General features: G+C 45.5%; 1 protein-coding gene across 1 annotated transcript; it reads left to right on the plus strand.

The window, feature by feature from the left end:
• Window positions 1-3,837: 3,837 nt before the first annotated feature.
• On the plus strand, window positions 3,838-21,863 carry LOC135509787 (uncharacterized). Its single transcript, XM_064930687.1, has 3 exons — window positions 3,838-3,867; window positions 6,941-8,018; window positions 21,832-21,863. The coding sequence occupies exons 1-3, from the start codon at window positions 3,838-3,840 to the stop codon at window positions 21,861-21,863; spliced, it is 1,140 nt and encodes a 379-aa protein (XP_064786759.1).
• The last annotated feature ends 850 nt before the right edge of the window (window positions 21,864-22,713 follow it).

Consider the following 22,713-nt stretch of genomic DNA (forward strand, 5'->3'; position numbering starts at 1 on the left):
TATTTGTTTAACTAATAAACATGAGTAACCAACACACTGCATTTCGGTCTGACTCTCTTTGGCCAAACGAAGAACGTCGTTACACAGACACTGCGGTTTGAGAGGAGAGGGTTTAAACTGAGAGAGCAGACACTGCGATTTGAGAGGGTTTAAACTGAGAGAGCAGACACTGCAGTTTGAGAGGGTTTAAACTGAGAGAGCAGACACTGTGGTTTGAGAGGAGAGGGTTTAAACTGAGAGAGCAGACACTGTGGTTTGAGAGGAGAGGGTTTAAACTGAGAGAGCAGACACTGCAGTTTGAGAGGGTTTAAACTGAGAGAGCAGACACTGTGGTTTGAGAGGAGAGGGTTTAAACTGAGAGAGCAGACACTGCGGTTTGAGAGGAGAGGGATTAAACTGAGAGAGCAGACACTGCGGTTTGAGAGGAGAGGGATTAAACTGAGAGATCAGACACTGCGGTTTGAGAGGGTTTAAACTGAGAGATCAGACACTGCGGTTTGAGAGGAGAGGGTTTAAACTTTAAAGAATGGCAGTGGATATACAACCAGCAGAAGCCATTTCTTAACTTGTTGTATTACCTGGCATAGGTAGTGTTATTACCTGACATAGGTAGTGTTATTACCTAACATAGGTAGTGTTATTACCTGACATAGGTAGAATTATTACATGACATAGGAAGTGTTATTACCTGACATAGATATAATTATTACCTGACATAGATAGTGTTATTACCTGACATAGATAGTGTTATTACCTGACATAGATAGTGTTATTACCTGAGATAGGTAGAATTATTATCTGACATAGGTAGTGTTATGACCTGACATAGGTAGAATTATTACCTGACATAGGTAGTGTTATTACCTGACATAGGTAGAATTATTACCTGACATAGGTAGTGTTATTACCTGACATAGGTAGAATTATTACCTGACATAGGCTGTTGCAATTACCTGACATAAGTAGTGTTACTACCTGACACAGGCTGTTGTAATGACCTGACATAGGTAGTGTTATTACCTGACATAGGTAGAATTATTACCTGACATAGGTAGTGTTATTACCTGACATAGGTAGAATTATTACCTGACACAGGCTGTTGCAATTACCTGACATAAGTAGTGTTACTACCTGACACAGGCTGTTGTAATGACCTGACATAGGTAGTGTTATTACCTGACATAGGCAAGTTGTAATGACCTGACATAGGTAGTGTTATTACCTGACATAGGCAGTTGTAATTACCTGACATAGGCATCCAGGGTGCTCTTGCCGACCAGCTGGTCACCAGTGAGGTAGGTGTTGTGAGAAGACGAGATGAAGTAGTGACACAGAGGCTGGTCCATATCCTGGTACACAGACGTGTGTATCTGGTCAAACACACTACAGTCTTTAGACTCCATGTATCTGTAGAATCCCTCGAATGTCATGCTTCTGTTCTCTCTAGCTGCCAGGGATATGCAGAGGTTGGGTTAAAAAAACTCAACAAAAAAACAATCACTCAGTTGGATGTACTACTTTACTTGCATATGTACCTTGAGGACGTGAGGAGAGAAGGAAGTATTTGGATGGTAAAAATCTGTCCTTTTGCCCCTGAACAAGGCAGTTAACCCCTTGTTCCCCGGTAGGCTGTCATTGTAAATAATAATTTATTCTTAACTGACTTCCCTAGTTAGATAAAGGTTAGATAAAGGTTAGCGTGGCATTTATATGGTGCTGTTTGTATAGCGGCAGGAGATGCTAAATAGACTCGTGTCCGTTCTAATCTGAAACAAGTGGTCTCATCACATGTGACTCAGCTAAGGCTAACAAAATGCCTGGTAAGGGTACAGTCATACATACCTACTGTACAGTCGTGACCAAAAGTTTTGAGAATGACGCAAATATTAATTTTCAGAAAGTCTGCTGCCTCAGTTTGTATGATGGCAATTTGCATATACTCCAGAATGTTATGAAGAGTGATCAGATGAAATGCAATTAATTGCAAAGTCCCTCTTTGCCATGCAAATGAACTGAATCCCCAAAAAAAACATTTCCACTGCATTTCAGCCCTGCCACAAAAGGACCAGCTGACATCATGTCAGTGATTCTCTCGTTAACACAGGTGTGAGTGTTGATGAGGATAAGGCTGGAGATCACTCTGTCATGCTGATTGAGTTCGAATAACAGACTGGAAGCTTCAAAAGGAGGGTGGTGCTTGGAGTCATTGATCTTCCTCTGTCAGCCATGGTTACCTGGAAGGAAACACGTGCCGTCATCATTGCTTTGCACAAAAAGGGCTTCACAGGCAAGGATATTGCTGCCAGTAAGATTGCACCTAAATCAACCATTTATCGGATCATCAAGAACTTCAAGGAGAGCGGTTCAATTGTTGTGAAGAAGGCTTCAGGGCGCCCAAGAAAGTCCAGCAAGCGCCAGGACCATCTCCTAAAGTTGATTCAGCTGCGGGATCGGGGCACCACCAGTACAGAGCTTGCTCAGGAATGGCAGCAGTGAGTGAGTGCATCTGTACACACAGTGAGGTGAAGACTTTTGGTGTCAAGAAGGGCAGCGAAGAAGCCACATCTCCAGGAAAAACATCAGGGACAGACTGATATTCTGCAAAAGGTACAGGGATTGGACTGCTGAGGACTGGGGTAAAGTTCAATAATGGATCCCCTTTCCGATTGTTTGGGGCATCCGGAAAAAAGCTTGTCCGGAGAAGACAAGGTGAGCGCTAACATCAGTCCTGTCATGCCAACAGTAAAGCATCCTGAGACTATTCATGTGTGGGGTTGCTTCTCAGCCAAGGGAGTGGGCTCACTCACAATTTTGCCTAAGAACACAGCCATGAATAAAGAATGGTACCAACACATCCTCCGAGATCAACTTCTCCCAACCATCCAGGAACAGTTTGGTGACGAACAATGCCTTTCCCAGCAGGATGAAGCACCTTGCCATAAGGCAAAAGTGATAACTAAGTGGCTCAGGGAACAAAACATTGATATTTTGGGTCCATGGCCAGGAAACTCCCCAGACATTAATCCCATTGAGAACTTGTGGTCAATCCTCAAGATGTGGGTGAACAAACAAAACCCCACAAATTCTGACAAACTCCAAGCATTGATTATGCAATAATGGATTGCCATCAGTCAGGATGTGGCCTAGAAGTTAATTGACAGCATGCCAGGGCGGATTGCAGAGGTCTTGAAAAAGAAGGGTCAACACTGCAAATATTGACTCTGTAATTGTCAATAAAAACCTTTGACACTTATGAAATGCTTGTAATTATACTTCAGTATTCCATAGTAACATTTGACAATAATATCGAAATACACTGAAGCAGCAGTCATATTATATTTGTGTCATTCTCAAAACTTTTGGCAACGACTGTACAGTAACAATAAAAATGAAAATAAGTGAACAAGGAAACCTAATTAATTGTGCATCATGATATGACAGAACTGTACCAAGTCCCACCTCATCCCCTTTCACTCACCTGTTTCCTCAATCTCATATCTGTCAATCAAGCCCTCCGCTGTCTCCTGATTGGCTGCTGCCTCCATCTGCTCCATGTGTAGGAACCTGAGGAGAGCGGAGGCAGCCAGAGTATTCCTTCCAGAGGAGTAGCACTGGTAGATGTCCTGGATCTCTGACCTTCTGGAGGTGGAGGCCTTGTTCTTCTTCATTGTCCGCCAACCAGCAGAGTCCTCAAGCCCCCTGACCCAGGTCTCACCCTGGCCCCTGTGGAAACAAACCTGTTTGACTTCATTGTGTTTTAATCCTCAATGGTTTTTCATTTGTGGTATTGTTGTATTCGCGTGGCTGAGGTAAGTTTTTTTTAAATTGTCAAATAAAATGCAATCATCCTTTAAGACACAGTCCCCAGTAACCCACTGGGACATAGAAGAAGGGATCATGGTGTACCGTTTATAATAGTTTCCAGTTTATAACAGTTTACAGTTTATGATAGTTTACAGTTTATGATAGTTTACAGTTTATAATAGTTTACAGTTTATAATAGTTTACAGTTTATAATAGTTTACAGTTTATAATAGTTTACTGTTTATAATAGTTTACAGTTTATAATAGTTTACAGTTTATAATAGTTTATAATAGTTTACACTTTATAATAGTTTACACTTTATAATCTGATGCCAACTTTACTGTGTCTCTGTTTTATAATAGTTTAATGCACTTTATAATACATTGATACTGGCATAGTTGAATGGCATAAATGGCATTGATGGAATAGCTGTGGAACGTTGAGTGGAATGGCATAATCTTATTGACCCTGGAATGGCTTTATCAAAGTCTGATGCCAACTAATGTACTGTGTCTCTGTTTTATGGAAACACTTGAATGCTCACAGGGAATGGCATTGAGTGGAATGGCATTGAGTGGAATGGCATTGAGTGGAATGGCATTGAGTGGAATGGCATTGAGTGGAATGGCATTGAGTGGAATGGCATTGGCTGGAATAGCATTGAGTGGAACGGCATTGAGTGGAATGGCATTGAGTGGAATGTTATTGAGTGGAATGGCATTGAGTGGAATGGTATTGAGTGGAATGGCATTGACTGGAATGGCATTGAGTGGAATGGCATTGGCTGGAATGTTATTTAGTGGAATGGCATTGGCAGGAATGGCATTGAGTGGAACGGCATTGAGTGGAATGCTATTGACAGGAATGGCATTGAGTGGAATGGCATTGAGTGGAACGGCATTGAGTGGAATGGCATTGACAGGAATGGCATTGAGTGGAATGGCATTGAGTGGAATGGCATTGAGTGGAATGGCATTGAGTGGAACGGCATTGGCTGGAATGTTATTGACAGGAATGGCATTGAGTGGAATGGCATTGAGTGGAACGGCATTGAGTGGAATGGCATTGACAGGAATGGCATTGAGTGGAATGGCATTGAGTGGAATGGCATTGACAGGAATGGCATTGAGTGGAATGGCATTGAGTGGAATGGCATTGAGTGGAACGGCATTGTTCGCAGCACTGACTGTGACTAATATACATCTATACTGCTTCAAAGGAACATGAAAACAGACAGGTGCCTCTATCAATTCCACTGACCGCAAAGTGGCACTCTTTTTCAATGCTATGGACCTGAAAATGTAACGCTGTGTGCACCAATCAAATGTAGGCTGACTGTTAATAGTACACACGGATTGGCTGTAATGAAGTGTCACTCTTCCAGGTGCAGATGTAACATGTGCTACACCAGGGTGTTATTTTTCTCTCCTCCGCTGACTCAGAAGAGGGGGATGACAGGGAATCGAGGGTGCTCGTTCTCAGAGAGGAAGGCTCCCATCTCTTTCTCTTTCCTCAGACATGAAGGGGAGAACAGCCTGGGTGATTATTCCTATCTGCTTCTCTCTCGCCCTCTCTCTCTCTCTCTCTCTCTCTCTCTGTCTCTCTCTCTCTCTCTCTCTCTCTCCCTGTCTCTCTCTCAATTCAATTCAAGGGGCTTTATTGGCATGGGAAACATGTGTTAACATTGCCAAAGCAAGTAAGGTAAACCTCTAAAAATTAACAGTAGACATCACTCTCTCTCTCTCTCTCTTTCAAAACAATAAAGACATTGAAAATGTCATATCCCTCTATCTCTCTCTATCTCTCTATATCTACAGTGTTTTCTCTCTCTCTCTCTCTCTCTCTCTCTCTCTCTCTCTCTCTCTCTCTCTCTCTCTCTCTCTCTCTCTCTCTCTCTGTCTCTCTCTCTCTCTCTCTCCTCTGTTCAGCAACCCTTCAACATTTCAAACACATGCCTTACATACTGTTGTCTCAGCTCAGTGTTTGCTGTTCAGTGTGCTAGCATTGCCTCTGTAGTATCCCACTGAGGATGTCATCGCCTCTGTGTGTTAAAGGTCTACAAACCCGCCAGCACTGACAATCGTGTTGTTCACTTTTCACAACTGTGTATTTCACCACAGTTCCCCTCAGATTGTTTTATGTCTCTACATGACAAGTAGTATCTACTCTTGTGAAAGTATGGTTAGGGATAACAGACGGTTAGCAACCTACCTTATGCTGATTCCTGTGGTTCGGTATCATGAACCACACCCAGAAAACGAGTCAACTAAGAAAGCAATGGAACACTAAGGGAATGGAATGTTTGGAACTGTTGCTGCCTGGTGCTTGAGACATGTGTTCCAATTCTACGCTCTTCATTGTGATGTAAAAGAACACCACGTTCCATTACAATAGTTGGCGATGTCACAATGGGGGCTGTCATCTCTTTTCTTTCACAGAGATCAGAGACACTTTTCCTTGATGGCTTCCAATAGTTTGGATTTCTTTGAACTTTCTGACAAACTTATTAAATCAACTTTCGTTTTTGGTGCATGACACAAAACCACTCCCAACTTTTGTTTTTCCCTTCCCCATTGTGCATAAGTAATGTTTGGACAGAGCTTATTGAACACACTAGACCCACACTAGCTAGCTTGTGGAGAGCCACACCCTTTTGTGGAGGTGTGGATGGGTCACTGAAATGGTCTCATATGATAGACATCCCATTATACCATATGTAGATCACCCATCAAACATATCCAACATATTGAAACCACAGGTTTGACTACGTTCCGTTTATCAAAATCAAATCTAATTTTTTTGATCACATACACATGGTTAGCAGATGTTAATGCGAGTGTAGCGAAATGCTTCTGGCTTCTAGTTCCGACAATGCAGTAATATCTAACAAGCAATCTAACAAATTCACAACAACTACCTTATATATTATTCCATTCCAGCCATTGCAATGAGCCCATCCTCCTATAGCAGCTCCCACCAGCCGTCTCTGATGCACATTCACAGCATGTTGATGAATAGTGAGTGAAAGGGAAGGCACATTTCTGGTTGTTTCAGCTCCAGCATTTCTTCATAGCGCTCAGACATGGATTCCCCTGCTCCTGTGATTCAACTAGCAGTGCACAACACTGGTCATAGCCTAGTCCCAGTCCTAGTCCCACTCCTAGTACCAGTCCTACTCCCAGTCCTAGTCCCACTCCTAGTACCAGTCCTACTCCCAGTCCCAGTCCTAGTCCCAGTCCCAGTCCTACTCCCAGTCCCAGTCCTACTCCCAGTCCTACTCCTACTCCCAGTCCTAGTACCAGTCCTACTCCCAGTCCCAGTCCTAGTCCCAGTCCTACTCCCAGTCCTACTCCTACTCCCAGTCCTAGTACCAGTCCTACTCCCAGTCCTACTCCCAGTCCCAGTCCTACTCCCAGTCCTACTCCCAGTCCTACTCCCAGTCCCAGTCCCAGTCCCATTTCCAGTCCCAGTCCTACTCCCAGTCCCAGTCCCAGTCCTACTCCCAGTCCCAGTCCCAGTCCTACTCCCAGTCCTAGTCGCAGTCCCAGTCCCAGTCCTACTCCCAGTCCCAGTCCCAGTCCTACTCCCAGTCCTAGTCCCAGTCCTACTCCTACTCCCAGTCCCATTTCCAGTCCCAGTCCCAGTCCTACTCCCAGTCCTACTCCCAGTCCTAGTCCCAGTCCCAGTCCTACTCCCAGTCCTACTCCCAGTCCCAGTCCCAGTCCTACTCCCAGTCCTAGTCCCAGTCCTACTCCCAGTCCCAGTCCCAGTCCTACTCCCAGTCCTAGTCCCAGTCCCAGTCCTACTCCTAGTCCCAGTCCCAGTCCTACTCCTACTCCTAGTCCCAGTCCCAGTCCTACTCCTACTCCCAGTCCTAGTCCCAGTCCCAGTCCTATTTCCAGTCCCAGTCCCAGTCCTATTTCCAGTCCCAGTCCCAGTCCCAGTCCTACTCCTAGTCCTAGTCCCAGTCCCAGTCCTACTCCCAGTCCCAGTCCTACTCCTAGTCCTAGTCCCAGTCCCAGTCCTACTCCTAGTCCTAGTCCCAGTCCCAGTCCTACTCCTAGTCCCAGTCCCAGTCCTACTCCTAGTCCTAGTCCCAGTCCCAGTCCTATTTCCAGTCCCAGTCCCAGTCCTACTCCCAGTCCTAGTCCCAGTCCCAGTCCCAGTCCTACTCCCAGTCCTAGTCCCAGTACCAGTCCTAGTCCCAGTCCTAGTCCCAGTCCCAGTCCTACTCCCAGTCCTATTTCCAGTCCCAGTGTGGCACAGTTAGTGTGAATCGCAAATGCCACCCTATTCCCTATATAGTGCCCTACTGCAGACCAGAGCCCTATTCCCTATATAGTGCATTACTTTTGAGGTCAATGTGGGGAATCGTTTTAATATAATATTTTAAAGAGCAGGTTTGCATTTATTGTCATGAATCTTGCCCTGGAGGCATCTCTGCAGAGTGGTCACTGGCACAGTCACAAAGTCATAAAATCAGATTTTAAACCTACCTGTTACAGGTGTAAGGCATAAAATCAGTTTAATTTAATTTAAAAAATATATATATATAAGGTGCAACATGGTCAATTATATTACTTCACATTATCATGAATTCATCAATATCCGTACAAAAATAACTTTCGTAAAAATGAAAAAGTACATTCCTACCTTTTGCCATTCCATATTCAGTCCCTCAAACCAATACACAACTATTGCTATCCAATAAGAACAGTGCAAATTACATACCTAGCATGTTAAACCACCAATGACAACCCGTCATTCAGGGCAGGTGGGGCACTTTATACAAGGAGGCTCAAGGTCATTGGCCACAGATAAAATGACGTCAAATCACGTTATATGTAGAGAAGCTTTGATTGGACCGATCATGTCAACCTCATACTGTAAGGGATTTCTTCCATTGACGGAGAGGCGGACCAAAGCGCAGCGTGGTTATTTTGATTCATGTTTTAATAAATCACTTCACATGAACAAACTAACAAAAACAAGAAATGTGAAAACCCCAAACAGTCCTATCTGGTGCAGACACAGAGACAGGAACAATCACCCACAAACACACAGTGCAACCCAGGCTACATAAGTATGATTCTCAATCAGAGACAACTAATAACACCTGCCTCTGATTGAGAACCATACTAGGCCGAAACATAGAAATACCCAAATCATAGAAAAACAAACATAGACTGCCCACCCAACTCACACCCTGACCATACTAAATAAAGACAAAACAAACATAGACTGCCCACCCAACTCACGCCCTGACCATACTAAATAATGACAAAACAAACATAGACTGCCCACCCAACTCACGCCCTGACCATACTAAATAATGACAAAACAAACATAGACTGCCCACCCAACTCACGCCCTGACCATACTAAATAATGACAAAACAAACATAGACTGCCCACCCAACTCACGCCCTGACCATACTAAATAATGACAAAACAAACATAGACTGCCCACCCAACTCATGCCCTGACCATACTAAATAATGACAAAACACACATAGACTGCCCACCCAACTCACGCCCTGACCATACTAAATAATGACAAAACAAACATAGACTGCCCACCCAACTCATGCCCTGACCATACTAAATAATGACAAAACACACATAGACTGCCCACCCAACTCACGCCCTGACCATACTAAATAAAGACAAAACACACATAGACTGCCCACCCAACTCACGCCCTGACCATACTAAATAATGACAAAACAAACATAGACTGCCCACCCAACTCAAGCCCTGACCATACTAAATAAAGACAAAACACACATAGACTGCCCACCCAACTCACGCCCTGACCATACTAAATAAAGACAAAACACACAGACTGCCCACCCCAACTCACGCCCTGACCGTACTAAATAAAGACAAAACACACATAGACTGCCCACCCAACTCACGCCCTGACCATACTAAATAATGACAAAACACACATAGACTGCCCACCCAACTCACGTCCTGACCATACTAAATAATGACAAAACACACATAGACTGCCCACCCCAACTCACGCCCTGACCGTACTAAATAAAGACAAAACACACATAGACTGCCCACCCAACTCACGCCCTGACCGTACTAAATAAAGACAAAACACACATAGACTGCCCACCCAACTCACGCCCTGACCGTACTAAATAAAGACAAAACACACATAGACTGCCCACCCAACTCACGCCCTGACCGTACTAAATAAAGACAAAACACACATAGACTGCCCACCCAACTCACGCCCTGACCATACTAAATAAAGACAAAACACACATAGACTGCCCACCCAACTCACGCCCTGACCATACTAAATAATGACAAAACACACATAGACTGCCCACCCAACTCAAGCCCTGACCATACTAAATAATGACAAAACACACATAGACTGCCCACCCAGCTCAAGCCCTGACCATACTAAATAATGACAAAACACACATAGACTGCCCACCCAACTCAAGCCCTGACCATACTAAATAAAGACAAAACATACATAGACTGCCCACCCAACTCAAGCCCTGACCATACTAAATAAAGACAAAACACACATAGACTGCCCACCCAACTCACGCCCTGACCATACTAAATAAAGACAAAACACACATAGACTGCCCACCCAACTCACACCCTGACCGTACTAAATAAAGACAAAACAAACATAGACTGCCCACCCAACTCACGCCCTGACCATACTAAATAATGACAAAACAAACATAGACTGCCCACCCAACTCACGCCCTGACCATACTAAATAAAGACAAAACACACATAGACTGCCCACCCAACTCACGCCCTGACCATACTAAATAAAGACAAAACAAACATAGACTGCCCACCCAACTCACGCCCTGACCGTACTAAATAAAGACAAAACAAACATAGACTGCCCACCCAACTCCCGCCCTGACCATACTAAATAAAGACAAAACACACATAGACTGCCCACCCAACTCACGCCCTGACCATACTAAATAAAGACAAAACACACATAGACTGCCCACCCAACTCACGCCCTGACCATACTAAATAAAGACAAAACACACATAGACTGCCCACCCAACTCACGCCCTGACCATACTAAATAAAGACAAAACACACATAGACTGCCCACCCAACTCACGCCCTGACCATACTAAATAATGACAAAACAAAGGAAATAAAGGTCAGAACGTGACACATACTTTCCAAATCTTAAGTTATATTGACTACATCTGTCCTCGCTCGCTCATTCATGTCTTCAATTAAAAATTACGGATTGCCTCTTATCCACTTGTCGTCCCCCTTATAACATAGTTTGTACATCTCAATTACCAGTAGAAACCACATTTGTTTAAGTAAGTCAGCTTTTTTTTAAAGGCAGTAAATGAGGCTGAAAGAACTGTTGCCAGACAAGACTCAGCTGATAGCCAGGTGTAGAGGTGGTAAGGTGTTGGGACTGCTGATAGCCAGGTGTAGAGGTGGTAAGGTGTTGGGACTGCTGATAGCCAGGTGTAGAGGTGGTAAGGTGTTGGGTCAGCTGATAGCCAGGTGTAGAGGTGGTAAGGTGTTGGGACTGCTGATAGCCAGGTGTAGAGGTGGTAAGGTGTTGGGACTGCTGATAGCCAGGTGTAGAGGTGGTAAGGTGTTGGGTCAGCTGATAGCCAGGTGTAGAGGTGGTAAGGTGTTGGGTCAGCTGATAGCCAGGTGTAGAGGTGGTAAGGTGTTGGGTCAGCTGATAGCCAGGTGTAGAGGTGGTAAGGTGTTGGGTCAGCTGATAGCCAGGTGTAGAGGTGGTAAGGTGTTGGGACTGCTGATAGCCAGGTGTAGAGGTGGTAAGGTGTTGGGACTGCTGATAGCCAGGTGTAGAGGTGGTAAGGTGTTGGGTCAGCTGATAGCCAGGTGTAGAGGTGGTAAGGTGTTGGGACTGCTGATAGCCAGGTGTAGAGGTGGTAAGGTGTTGGGTCAGCTGATAGCCAGGTGTAGAGGTGGTAAGGTGTTGGGACTGCTGTTGGGTCAGCTGATAGCCAGGTGTAGAGGTGGTAAGGTGTTGGGACTGCTGTTGGGTCAGCTGATAGCCAGGTGTAGAGGTGGTAAGGTGTTGGGACTGCTGATAGCCAGGTGTAGAGGTGGTAAGGTGTTGGGACTGCTGATAGCCAGGTGTAGAGGTGGTAAGGTGTTGGGTCAGCTGATAGCCAGGTGTAGAGGTGGTAAGGTGTTGGGACTGCTGATAGCCAGGTGTAGAGGTGGTAAGGTGTTGGGTCAGCTGATAGCCAGGTGTAGAGGTGGTAAGGTGTTGGGACTGCTGTTGGGTCAGCTGATAGCCAGGTGTAGAGGTGGTAAGGTGTTGGGACTGCTGTTGGGTCAGCTGATAGCCAGGTGTAGAGGTGGTAAGGTGTTGGGTCAGCTGATAGCCAGGTGTAGAGGTGGTAAGGTGTTGGGTCAGCTGATAGCCAGGTGTAGAGGTGGTAAGGTGTTGGGACTGCTGATAGCCAGGTGTAGAGGTGGTAAGGTGTTGGGTCAGCTGATAGCCAGGTGTAGAGGTGGTAAGGTGTTGGGTCAGCTGATAGCCAGGTGTAGAGGTGGTAAGGTGTTGGGACTGCTGATAGCCAGGTGTAGAGGTGGTAAGGTGTTGGGACTGCTGTTGGGTCAGCTGATAGCCAGGTGTAGAGGTGGTAAGGTGTTGGGACTGCTGTTGGGTCAGCTGATAGCCAGGTGTAGAGGTGGTAAGGTGTTGGGTCAGCTGATAGCCAGGTGTAGAGGTGGTAAGGTGTTGGGACTGCTGATAGCCAGGTGTAGAGGTGGTAAGGTGTTGGGACTGCTGATAGCCAGGTGTAGAGGTGGTAAGGTGTTGGGACTGCTGATAGCCAGGTGTAGAGGTGGTAAGGTGTTGGGTCAGCTGATAGCCAGGTGTAGCAGTGGTAAGGTGTTGGGACTGCTGATAGCCAGGTGTAGAGGTGGTAAGGTGTTGGGACTGCTGATAGCCAGGTGTAGAGGTGGTAAGGTGTTGGGTCAGCTGATAGCCAGGTGTAGAGGTGGTAAGGTGTTGGGACTGCTGATAGCCAGGTGTAGAGGTGGTAAGGTGTTGGGACTGCTGATAGCCAGGTGTAGAGGTGGTAAGGTGTTGGGTCAGCTGATAGCCAGGTGTAGAGGTGGTAAGGTGTTGGGTCAGCTGATAGCCAGGTGTAGAGGTGGTAAGGTGTTGGGACTGCTGATAGCCAGGTGTAGAGGTGGTAAGGTGTTGGGTCAGCTGATAGCCAGGTGTAGAGGTGGTAAGGTGTTGGGTCAGCTGATAGCCAGGTGTAGAGGTGGTAAGGTGTTGGGTCAGCTGATAGCCAGGTGTAGAGGTGGTAAGGTGTTGGGACTGCTGATAGCCAGGTGTAGAGGTGGTAAGGTGTTGGGTCAGCTGATAGCCAGGTGTAGAGGTGGTAAGGTGTTGGGTCAGCTGATAGCCAGGTGTAGAGGTGGTAAGGTGTTGGGTCAGCTGATAGCCAGGTGTAGAGGTGGTAAGGTGTTGGGACTGCTGTTGGGTCAGCTGATAGCCAGGTGTAGAGGTGGTAAGGTGTTGGGACTGCTGATAGCCAGGTGTAGAGGTGGTAAGGTGTTGGGACTGCTGATAGCCAGGTGTAGAGGTGGTAAGGTGTTGGGACTGCTGTTGGGTCAGCTGATAGCCAGGTGTAGAGGTGGTAAGGTGTTGGGACTGCTGATAGCCAGGTGTAGAGGTGGTAAGGTGTTGGGACTGCTGATAGCCAGGTGTAGAGGTGGTAAGGTGTTGGGACTGCTGTTGGGTCAGCTGATAGCCAGGTGTAGAGGTGGTAAGGTGTTGGGACTGCTGATAGCCAGGTGTAGCAGTGGTAAGGTGTTGGGACTGCTGTTGGGTCAGCTGATAGCCAGGTGTAGAGGTGGTAAGGTGTTGGGTCAGCTGATAGCCAGGTGTAGAGGTGGTAAGGTGTTGGGACTGCTGATAGCCAGGTGTAGAGGTGGTAAGGTGTTGGGACTGCTGATAGCCAGGTGTAGAGGTGGTAAGGTGTTGGGACTGCTGATAGCCAGGTGTAGAGGTGGTAAGGTGTTGGGACTGCTGTTGGGTCAGCTGATAGCCAGGTGTAGAGGTGGTAAGGTGTTGGGACTGCTGTTGGGTCAGCTGATAGCCAGGTGTAGAGGTGGTAAGGTGTTGGGACTGCTGATAGCCAGGTGTAGAGGTGGTAAGGTGTTGGGTCAGCTGATAGCCAGGTGTAGAGGTGGTAAGGTGTTGGGTCAGCTGATAGCCAGGTGTAGAGGTGGTAAGGTGTTGGGTCAGCTGATAGCCAGGTGTAGAGGTGGTAAGGTGTTGGGACTGCTGATAGCCAGGTGTAGCAGTGGTAAGGTGTTGGGACTGCTGTTGGGTCAGCTAATAGCCAGGTGTAGAGGTGGTAAGGTGTTGGGTCAGCTGATAGCCAGGTGTAGCAGTGGTAAGGTGTTGGGACTGCTGTTGGGTCAGCTGATAGCCAGGTGTAGCAGTGGTAAGGTGTTGGGACTGCTGTTGGGTCAGCTGATAGCCAGGTGTAGCAGTGGTAAGGTGTTGGGACTGCTGTTGGGTCAGCTGATAGCCAGGTGTAGCAGTGGTAAGGTGTTGGAACTGCTGTTGGGTCAGCTGATAGCCAGGTGTAGCAGTGGTAAGGTGTTGGAACTGCTGTTGGGTCAGCTGATAGCCAGGTGTAGAGGTGGTAAGGTGTTGGGACTGCTGTTGGGTCAGCTGATAGCCAGGTGTAGAGGTGGTAAGGTGTTGGGACTGCTGATAGACAGGTGTAGCAGTGGTAAGGTGTTGGGACTGCTGTTGGGTCAGCTGATAGCCAGGTGTAGCAGTGGTAAGGTGTTGGGACTGCTGTTGGGTCAGCTGATAGCCAGGTGTAGTGGTGGTAAGGTGTTGGGACTGCTGATAGCCAGGTGTAGCAGTGGTAAGGTGTTGGGACTGCTGTTGGGTCAGCTGATAGCCAGGTGTAGTGGTGGTAAGGTGTTGGGACTGCTGTTGGGTCAGCTGATAGCCAGGTGTAGCAGTGGTAAGGTGTTGGGACTGCTGTTGGGTCAGCTGATAGCCAGGTGTAGAGGTGGTAAGGTGTCGGGACTGCTGTTGGGTCAGCTGATAGCCAGGTGTAGCAGTGGTAAGGTGTTGGGACTGCTGTTGGGTCAGCTGATAGCCAGGTGTAGCAGTGGTAAGGTGTTGGGACTGCTGTTGGGTCAGCTGATAGCCAGGTGTAGCAGTGGTAAGGTGTTGGGACTGCTGTTGGGTCAGCTCATAGCCAGGTGTAGCAGTGGTAAGGTGTTGGAACTGCTGTTGGGTCAGCTGATAGCCAGGTGTAGCAGTGGTAAGGTGTTGGGACTGCTGTTGGGTCAGCTGATAGCCAGGTGTAGAGGTGGTAAGGTGTTGGGACTGCTGATAGCCAGGTGTAGCAGTGGTAAGGTGTTGGGACTGCTGTTGGGTCAGCTGATAGCCAGGTGTAGCAGTGGTAAGGTGTTGGGACTGCTGTTGGGTCAGCTGATAGCCAGGTGTAGTGGTGGTAAGGTGTTGGGACTGCTGTTGGGTCAGCTGATAGCCAGGTGTAGCAGTGGTAAGGTGTTGGGACTGCTGTTGGGTCAGCTGATAGCCAGGTGTAGCAGTGGTAAGGTGTTGGGACTGCTGTTGGGTCAGCTGATAGCCAGGTGTAGCAGTGGTAAGGTGTTGGGACTGCTGTTGGGTCAGCTGATAGCCAGGTGTAGCAGTGGTAAGGTGTTGGGACTCTGCTGTTGGGTCAGCTGATAGCCAGGTGTAGCAGTGGTAAGGTGTTGGGACTGCTGTTGGGTCAGCTGATAGCCAGGTGTAGCAGTGGTAAGGTGTTGGGACTGCTGTTGGGTCAGCTAATAGCCAGGTGTAGCAGTGGTAAGGTGTTGGGACTGCTGTTGGGTCAGCTGATAGCCAGGTGTAGTGGTGGTAAGGTGTTGGGACTGCTGTTGGGTCAGCTGATAGCCAGGTGTAGCAGTGGTAAGGTGTTGGGACTGCTGTTGGGTCAGCTGATAGCCAGGTGTAGAGGTGGTAAGGTGTCGGGACTGCTGTTGGGTCAGCTGATAGCCAGGTGTAGCAGTGGTAAGGTGTTGGGACTGCTGTTGGGTCAGCTGATAGCCAGGTGTAGCAGTGGTAAGGTGTTGGGAATGCTGTTGGGTCAGCTCATAGCCAGGTGTAGCAGTGGTAAGGTGTTGGAACTGCTGTTGGGTCAGCTGATAGCCAGGTGTAGCAGTGGTAAGGTGTTGGGACTGCTGTTGGGTCAGCTGATAGCCAGGTGTAGAGGTGGTAAGGTGTTGGGACTGCTGATAGCCAGGTGTAGCAGTGGTAAGGTGTTGGGGCTGCTGTTGGGTCAGCTGATAGCCAGGTGTAGCAGTGGTAAGGTGTTGGGACTGCTGTTGGGTCAGCTGATAGCCAGGTGTAGTGGTGGTAAGGTGTTGGGACTGCTGTTGGGTCAGCTGATAGCCAGGTGTAGCAGTGGTAAGGTGTTGGGACTGCTGTTGGGTCAGCTGATAGCCAGGTGTAGCAGTGGTAAGGTGTTGGGACTGCTGTTGGGTCAGCTGATAGCCAGGTGTAGCAGTGGTAAGGTGTTGGGACTGCTGTTGGGTCAGCTGATAGCCAGGTGTAGCAGTGGTAAGGTGTTGGGACTCTGCTGTTGGGTCAGCTGATAGCCAGGTGTAGCAGTGGTAAGGTGTTGGGACTGCTGTTGGGTCAGCTGATAGCCAGGTGTAGCAGTGGTAAGGTGTTGGGACTGCTGTTGGGTCAGCTGATAGCCAGGTGTAGCAGTGGTAAGGTGCTGGGACTGCTGTTGGGTCAGCTGATAGCCAGGTGTAGCAGTGGTAAGGTGTTGGGACTGCTGTTGGGTCAGCTGATAGCCAGGTGTAGCAGTGGTAAGGTGTTGGGACTGCTGTTGGGTCAGCTGATAGCCAGGTGTAGCAGTGGTAAGGTGTTGGGACTCTGCTGTTGGGTCAGCTGATAGCCAGGTGTAGCAGTGGTAAGGTGTTGGGACTCTGCTGTTGGGTCAGCTGATAGCCAGGTGTAGAGGTGGTAAGGTGTTGGGACTGCTGTTGGGTCAGCTGATAGCCAGGTGTAGAGGTGGTAATGTGTTGGGACTGCAGTTGGGTCAGCTGATAGCCAGGTGTAGCAGTGGTAAGGTGTTGGGACTCTGCTGTTGGGTCAGCTGATAGTCAGGTGTAGCAGTGGTAAGGTGTTGGGACTGCTGTTGGGTCAGCTGATAGCCAGGTGTAGCAGTGGTAAGGTGTTGGGACTGCTGTTCGGTCAGCTGATAGCCAGGTGTAGCAGTGGTAAGGTGTTGGGACTGCTGTTGAGACAGCTTTATGTAGGCCCTAACAGTTTGTGGATACCATTTGTCACCTTTATAGTGCAATTCATGTATTGTTTAGTGTTGCGTTGTGTAGTGACTTTGCTGGCATGAATCCCACATCTTTTTTTTCCCCCATCAAGATGTACATGCTAAAATCACCAATGAAAACCACCAATCTGTATCTTTGTCCAACACATCCCAAAAGATTACCCGCTATAGAGGTGTAATTAAACATGCTACTCAAAGCTCGGGGGTTTGTGGTATATTGGTCATTATAAACTGGGTGGTTCGAGCTCTGAATGCTGATTGGTTGACAGCCGTGGTATATCAGACAGTATACCTCAGGTATGACAAAATATGTATTTGTACATGCTCTGATTACATTGGTAACTAGTTTATCGTCGTGCTTAAGAACAGCCCTTAGCCGTGGTATAAACTACACTCCTCCAGGCCTTATTGCTTAAATATATCACGGCTAAGGGTTGTTCTTTCGCGTCGTGCCTCAAATTTGGTTTGCATCGGTTGAATGAAGAAGTGAGGTCACGATCATTGTGAAAAGGTCACCAACCATCCGATCTACTGGCGCCATCTAGTGGTAGCAACACATTTCAGTGCATGTCAATGCAGAACGCTTGGAGGACTGGTGCCATCTAGTGGTACCAACACATTTCAGTGCATGTCAATGCAGATCGCGTGGAGGACTGGTGCCATCTAGTGGTACCAACACATTTCAGTGCATGTCAATGCAGAACGCTTGGAGGACTGGTGCCATCTAGTGGTACCAACACATTTCAGTGCATGTCAATACAGAACGCTTGGAGGACTGGTGCCATCTAGTGGTACCAACACATTTCAGTGCATGTCAATGCAGAACGCTTGGAGGACTGGCGCCATCTAGTGGTAGCAACACATTTCAGTGCATGTCAATGCAGAATGCTTGGAGGACTGGCGCCATTTTTTTATTTATTTTACCTTTATTTAACCAGGCAAGTCAGTTAAGAACAAATTCTTATTTTCAATGATGGCCTAGGAACAGTGGGTTAACTGCCTGTTCAGGGGCAGAACGACAGATTTGTACCTTGTCAGCTCGGGGGTTTGAACTCGCAACCTTCCGGTTACTAGTCCGGTTACTAGGCTACACTGCCGCCCCTAGTGGTACCAACACATTTCAGTGCATGTCAATGCAAAACGCTTGGAGGACTGTCAAATAAAGAAGAGTCATAGTCATAGTTATGACTCAAAATAATAAAATCATTCTTTCAAATCAAAATCAATAATCACAAAACTGTGACCATACATTTTGTGTGCGTCACAACCCTAACCCTAACCTTAACCACACTGCCTACCATCATGCCAAACCCTAACGTTTAAATTAAGACCAAAAAAATATCCTTTTCGTTTTCATTAGTTATTACAATAGAGCCAATTTCGACTTTGCAGCTGGCGCATCTAGCGGGTATCGAGATACAAGATTCATGACAATAAACCTCAACCTGCTTTTAAAGATGAGAGGAAATTGCCCTCATTCATCAAATAAAATCAAATATGAAGTCATTAATTTCTTCAGGCTTATGGAGGTTCCCTATAAAAACTGGATATGTCAATTATTAAACATGTACATTAGCCCACTTTACTATACTACACACCACATTATACTATACTGTACTATAGTATACTATACTATATTATACAATACTTTGATATTGTCAAGGCCTGGCCTTAGTTATCTTTGTTTTCTTTATTATATTGGTTAGGCCAGGGTGTGACATGGGTGATTTATTGTGTTCGTCTTGTCTAGGGGTTTATTAGATTAATGGGGTTGTGTTCAGTTTAGGTGTCTAGGTAAGTCTATGGCTGTCTGGAGTGGTTCTCAATCAGAGGCAGGTGTTTATCGTTGTCTCTGATTGGGAACCATATTTAGGCAGCCATATTCTTTAGGTATTTTGTGGGTGATTATTTCCTGTCTTTGTGTTTTATGCACCAGTTAGGACTGTTACGGTTTTCACGTTTATTGTTTTGTAGTTTGTTCATGTTTGAGTTTTCTGAATTAAAGAACCATGAACTATAACCACGCTGCGTTTTGGTCCGCCTCTCCTTCCCAGGAAGAAAGCCGTTACAGATATGCTATACTATACTTCACTATACTACACTGTACTATACTATACCATACTATATTATACTTTATGATAGTATACTTTGTTATACTTTGTTATACCATACAATACGTTACTATACTATATTATGCTATGCTATACTATATTATACTATTCTATACAATACTATATTATACTATGCTATACGATACTTTACGATACTATACTATACTATACTTTGTTATACCATACAATACGTTACTATACTATATTATGCTATGCTATACTATATTATACTATGCTATACGATACTTTACGATACTATACTATACTTTATTATACCATACAATACTTTACTATGCTATACTGTACTCTGCTATATTATATTATATTATATTATATTATACTATTCCATACAACGATATACCACATTATACTATACCCTACTACACTATACTATATTATACTTTACTATGCTATACTATACTTCACTATACTTTATTATGCCATACTTTACTATGCTATACTATAGGTAAGCTTTATCACCAGACTAGAGACTGAGCTGTCTGGAAGCACAAAAGTTAGACAGTCCTATACTATACTATACCCTACTACACTATATCATATTTTATTATACTATACTGTATTATATTATACTTTATTATAATATACACTGTACTATATTATACTATGCTATACTTTACTAGATTATACTATACCATATTATACCATACTATACTGTACCATATTATATTATATTTTACTATACTATATATATATATTCCACCTTTATTTAACCAGGTAGGCTAGTTGAGAGCAAGTTCTCATTTGCAACTGCGACCTGGCGACATATTATACTATACTGTACTATAATTTAAACTATACTATACAATATTATACAATTTTATACTATACTCTATTATACTAAACTATACTTTACTATGCTTGACTATATTATACTATGCTTTATTACACTACACTATACTATTTTATACTATAACACATTATATTTTACAATACTATATTATACTATACTTTACTGTGCTATACTATACTTCACTATATTATACTTTACTATATTATACTATACTGTACTAGATTATGCTATACTTTACTATACTATGTTGTACTATTCTTTATTATACCATACTATACGTTACTATGCTATACTATGCTATACTACATTATACTATACTATACTTTACTATACTACATTATACTACACTATACGTTACTATGCTATGCTATACTATACTATACTACATTATACTATACTATACTTTACTATGCTATACTTTACTATACTATATTATGCTATGTTATGTTATACTATATTATACTATGCTACACTATACTATGCTATGCTATAACTATGCTATTCTATACTTTACTTTACTATACTACAATATACTTTCCGACACCATACTTTGTTATACTATACTATACTATACTATAGGATTGACCTGTGCAAGCTTTATCACCTGACTAGAGACTGAGCTGTCTGGAAGCACAAAAGGATCAAAGCTACTATGCTGTAGAAACACTTCATAAACGTGTGCTTCATAAACGTGTCTACTGTGCTAGGAGAGCTGTGCTGTTATAAGCTATAAATCACACACACGCACACACGACACACACACACACACACACACATGCACACACACATACATTCTGTAATCCATAGATCAAAGACTTCATTTAATAGGAGACAATTTTACGTTGGGGTTGAGGAAAGAGAGAGAGAGAGTGTGTGGGTGTGTGTGTGTGTGTGTGGGGGGGGGAGTGCATAGCATTGCTGGATATAAGTGCTTCATGAATATAGAGCATGTTTAGATACATGTATATGACTTGTCTCCTCTCCTGCTCTCAGATTTACAATCAGGAGACACCAAAAAACGCTCAGACATAGCAAGGATATTGTCTAGTTTTCGAGAAGGTGTGTGTGTGTGTGTGTGTGCGTGCGTGCGTGCGTGCGCGCATGTGCGCGTGCGTGTGCGTGTGCGTTTGCGTGTGTGTGTGTTGGGCTACACAACACTGGATGGGGAATGCCAGCATGTCAACACCTCACTGTCCTGTTGGGAATCAGAGGCTATGTACAACAGAAGGGCACATAAGGATACAGACGAAGCCTAATGATGACGAAGTGCTAGAACGCAGAGTTAATGTGCCAGATTAAAGAGGGGAGCCATATAAATGACGCAATTAAGTGAAAGTTAATTTGAGCAAGTTAAAGCCATAAGACGTGCAATACCTTTCTTATCTGTTTAATGGATGCTGCCTGACGGTGAAAATATTGGAGAGAGAGATGAGACTGTGGAATATATATTAAATAGGGATACTGATGACTATCAATGATTTTGATGTAAAGTGGATGCTGAAATGCAACTAATATACTCACATGTGAATCCAATGCATCAGTTCCAATGCATCAGTTTCTATGCATCAGACACCTCCCTCTGCAACTGGATCCTGGACTTCCTGACGGGCCTCCCCCAGGTGGTGAGGGTAGGTAACAGCACGTCCGCCACACTGATCCTCAACACGGGGGCCCCTCAGGGGTGCGTGCTCAGTCCCCTCCTGTACTCCTTGTTCACTCATGACTGCACGGCCAGGCACGACTCCAACACCATCATTGAATTTCTAGATAACACAACAGTGGTAGGCCTGATCACCGACAGCGACGAGACAGCCTATAGGGAGGAGGTCAGAGACCTGGCCGTGTGGTTCCAGGACTACAACCTCTCCCTCAACGTAACCAAGACTAAGGAGATGATTGTTGACTACAGGATTAAGAGGACTGAACACGCGCCCATTCTCATTGACGGGGCTGCAGTGGAGCAGGTTGAGAGCTTCAAGTTCCTTGGTATCCACATCACCAACAAACTGACATGGTCAAAGCACACCAAGACAGTCGTGAAGAAGGCACGACAACACCTATTCCCCCTCAGACTGAAAAGATTTGGCATGGGTCCTCAGATCCTCAAAAGGTTCTACAGCTGCACCATCGAGAGCATCCTGACTTGTTGCATCACTGCCTGGAATGGCAACCCCGACCGCAAGGCACTCCAGAGGGTAGTGCGAACAGCCCAGTACATCACCTGGGCCGAGCTTCCTGCCATCCAGGATCTCTATACCAGGCGGTGTCAGAAGAAAACCCCAAAAAATTGTCAACGACTCCAGCCACCCTAGTCATAGTGTTCTCTCTGCTACCGCACATAAAGCGGTACTGGAATGCCAAGTCTTGGTCCAAGAGGCTTCTAAACAGCTTCTACCCCTAAGCCATAAGACTCCTGAACATCTCGTCAAATGGCTACCCAGGCTACCCCCCCACTAACCCCTCACACCCTCTTTACACCACTGCTACTCTTTGTTGTCATCTATGCATAGTCACTTTAATAACTCTACCTACATGTACATACTACCTCAAATAACCAGTGGCCCCACACATGGACTCTGTATTGGTGCATCCCTGTATTTAGTCTCGCTATTGTTAT

Source organism: Oncorhynchus masou, chromosome 22, assembly GCF_036934945.1.
Source record: "Oncorhynchus masou masou isolate Uvic2021 chromosome 22, UVic_Omas_1.1, whole genome shotgun sequence".
NCBI lineage: Eukaryota > Metazoa > Chordata > Actinopteri > Salmoniformes > Salmonidae > Oncorhynchus > Oncorhynchus masou.

Excerpts from the sequence above, each read along its gene's own strand:
- LOC135509787 (XM_064930687.1), top strand. The coding sequence starts at position 3,838 with ATGCAATCATCCTTTAAGACACAGTCCCCA. Across the intron at positions 3,868-6,940 it reads CCTTTAAGACACAGTCCCCA|CCTAGTCCCAGTCCTAGTCC; the intron begins GTAACCCACTGG and ends CACTGGTCATAG. Across the intron at positions 8,019-21,831 it reads CAGTCCTAGTCCCAGTCCTA|GCACGACTCCAACACCATCA; the intron begins GTCCCAGTCCCA and ends CTGCACGGCCAG.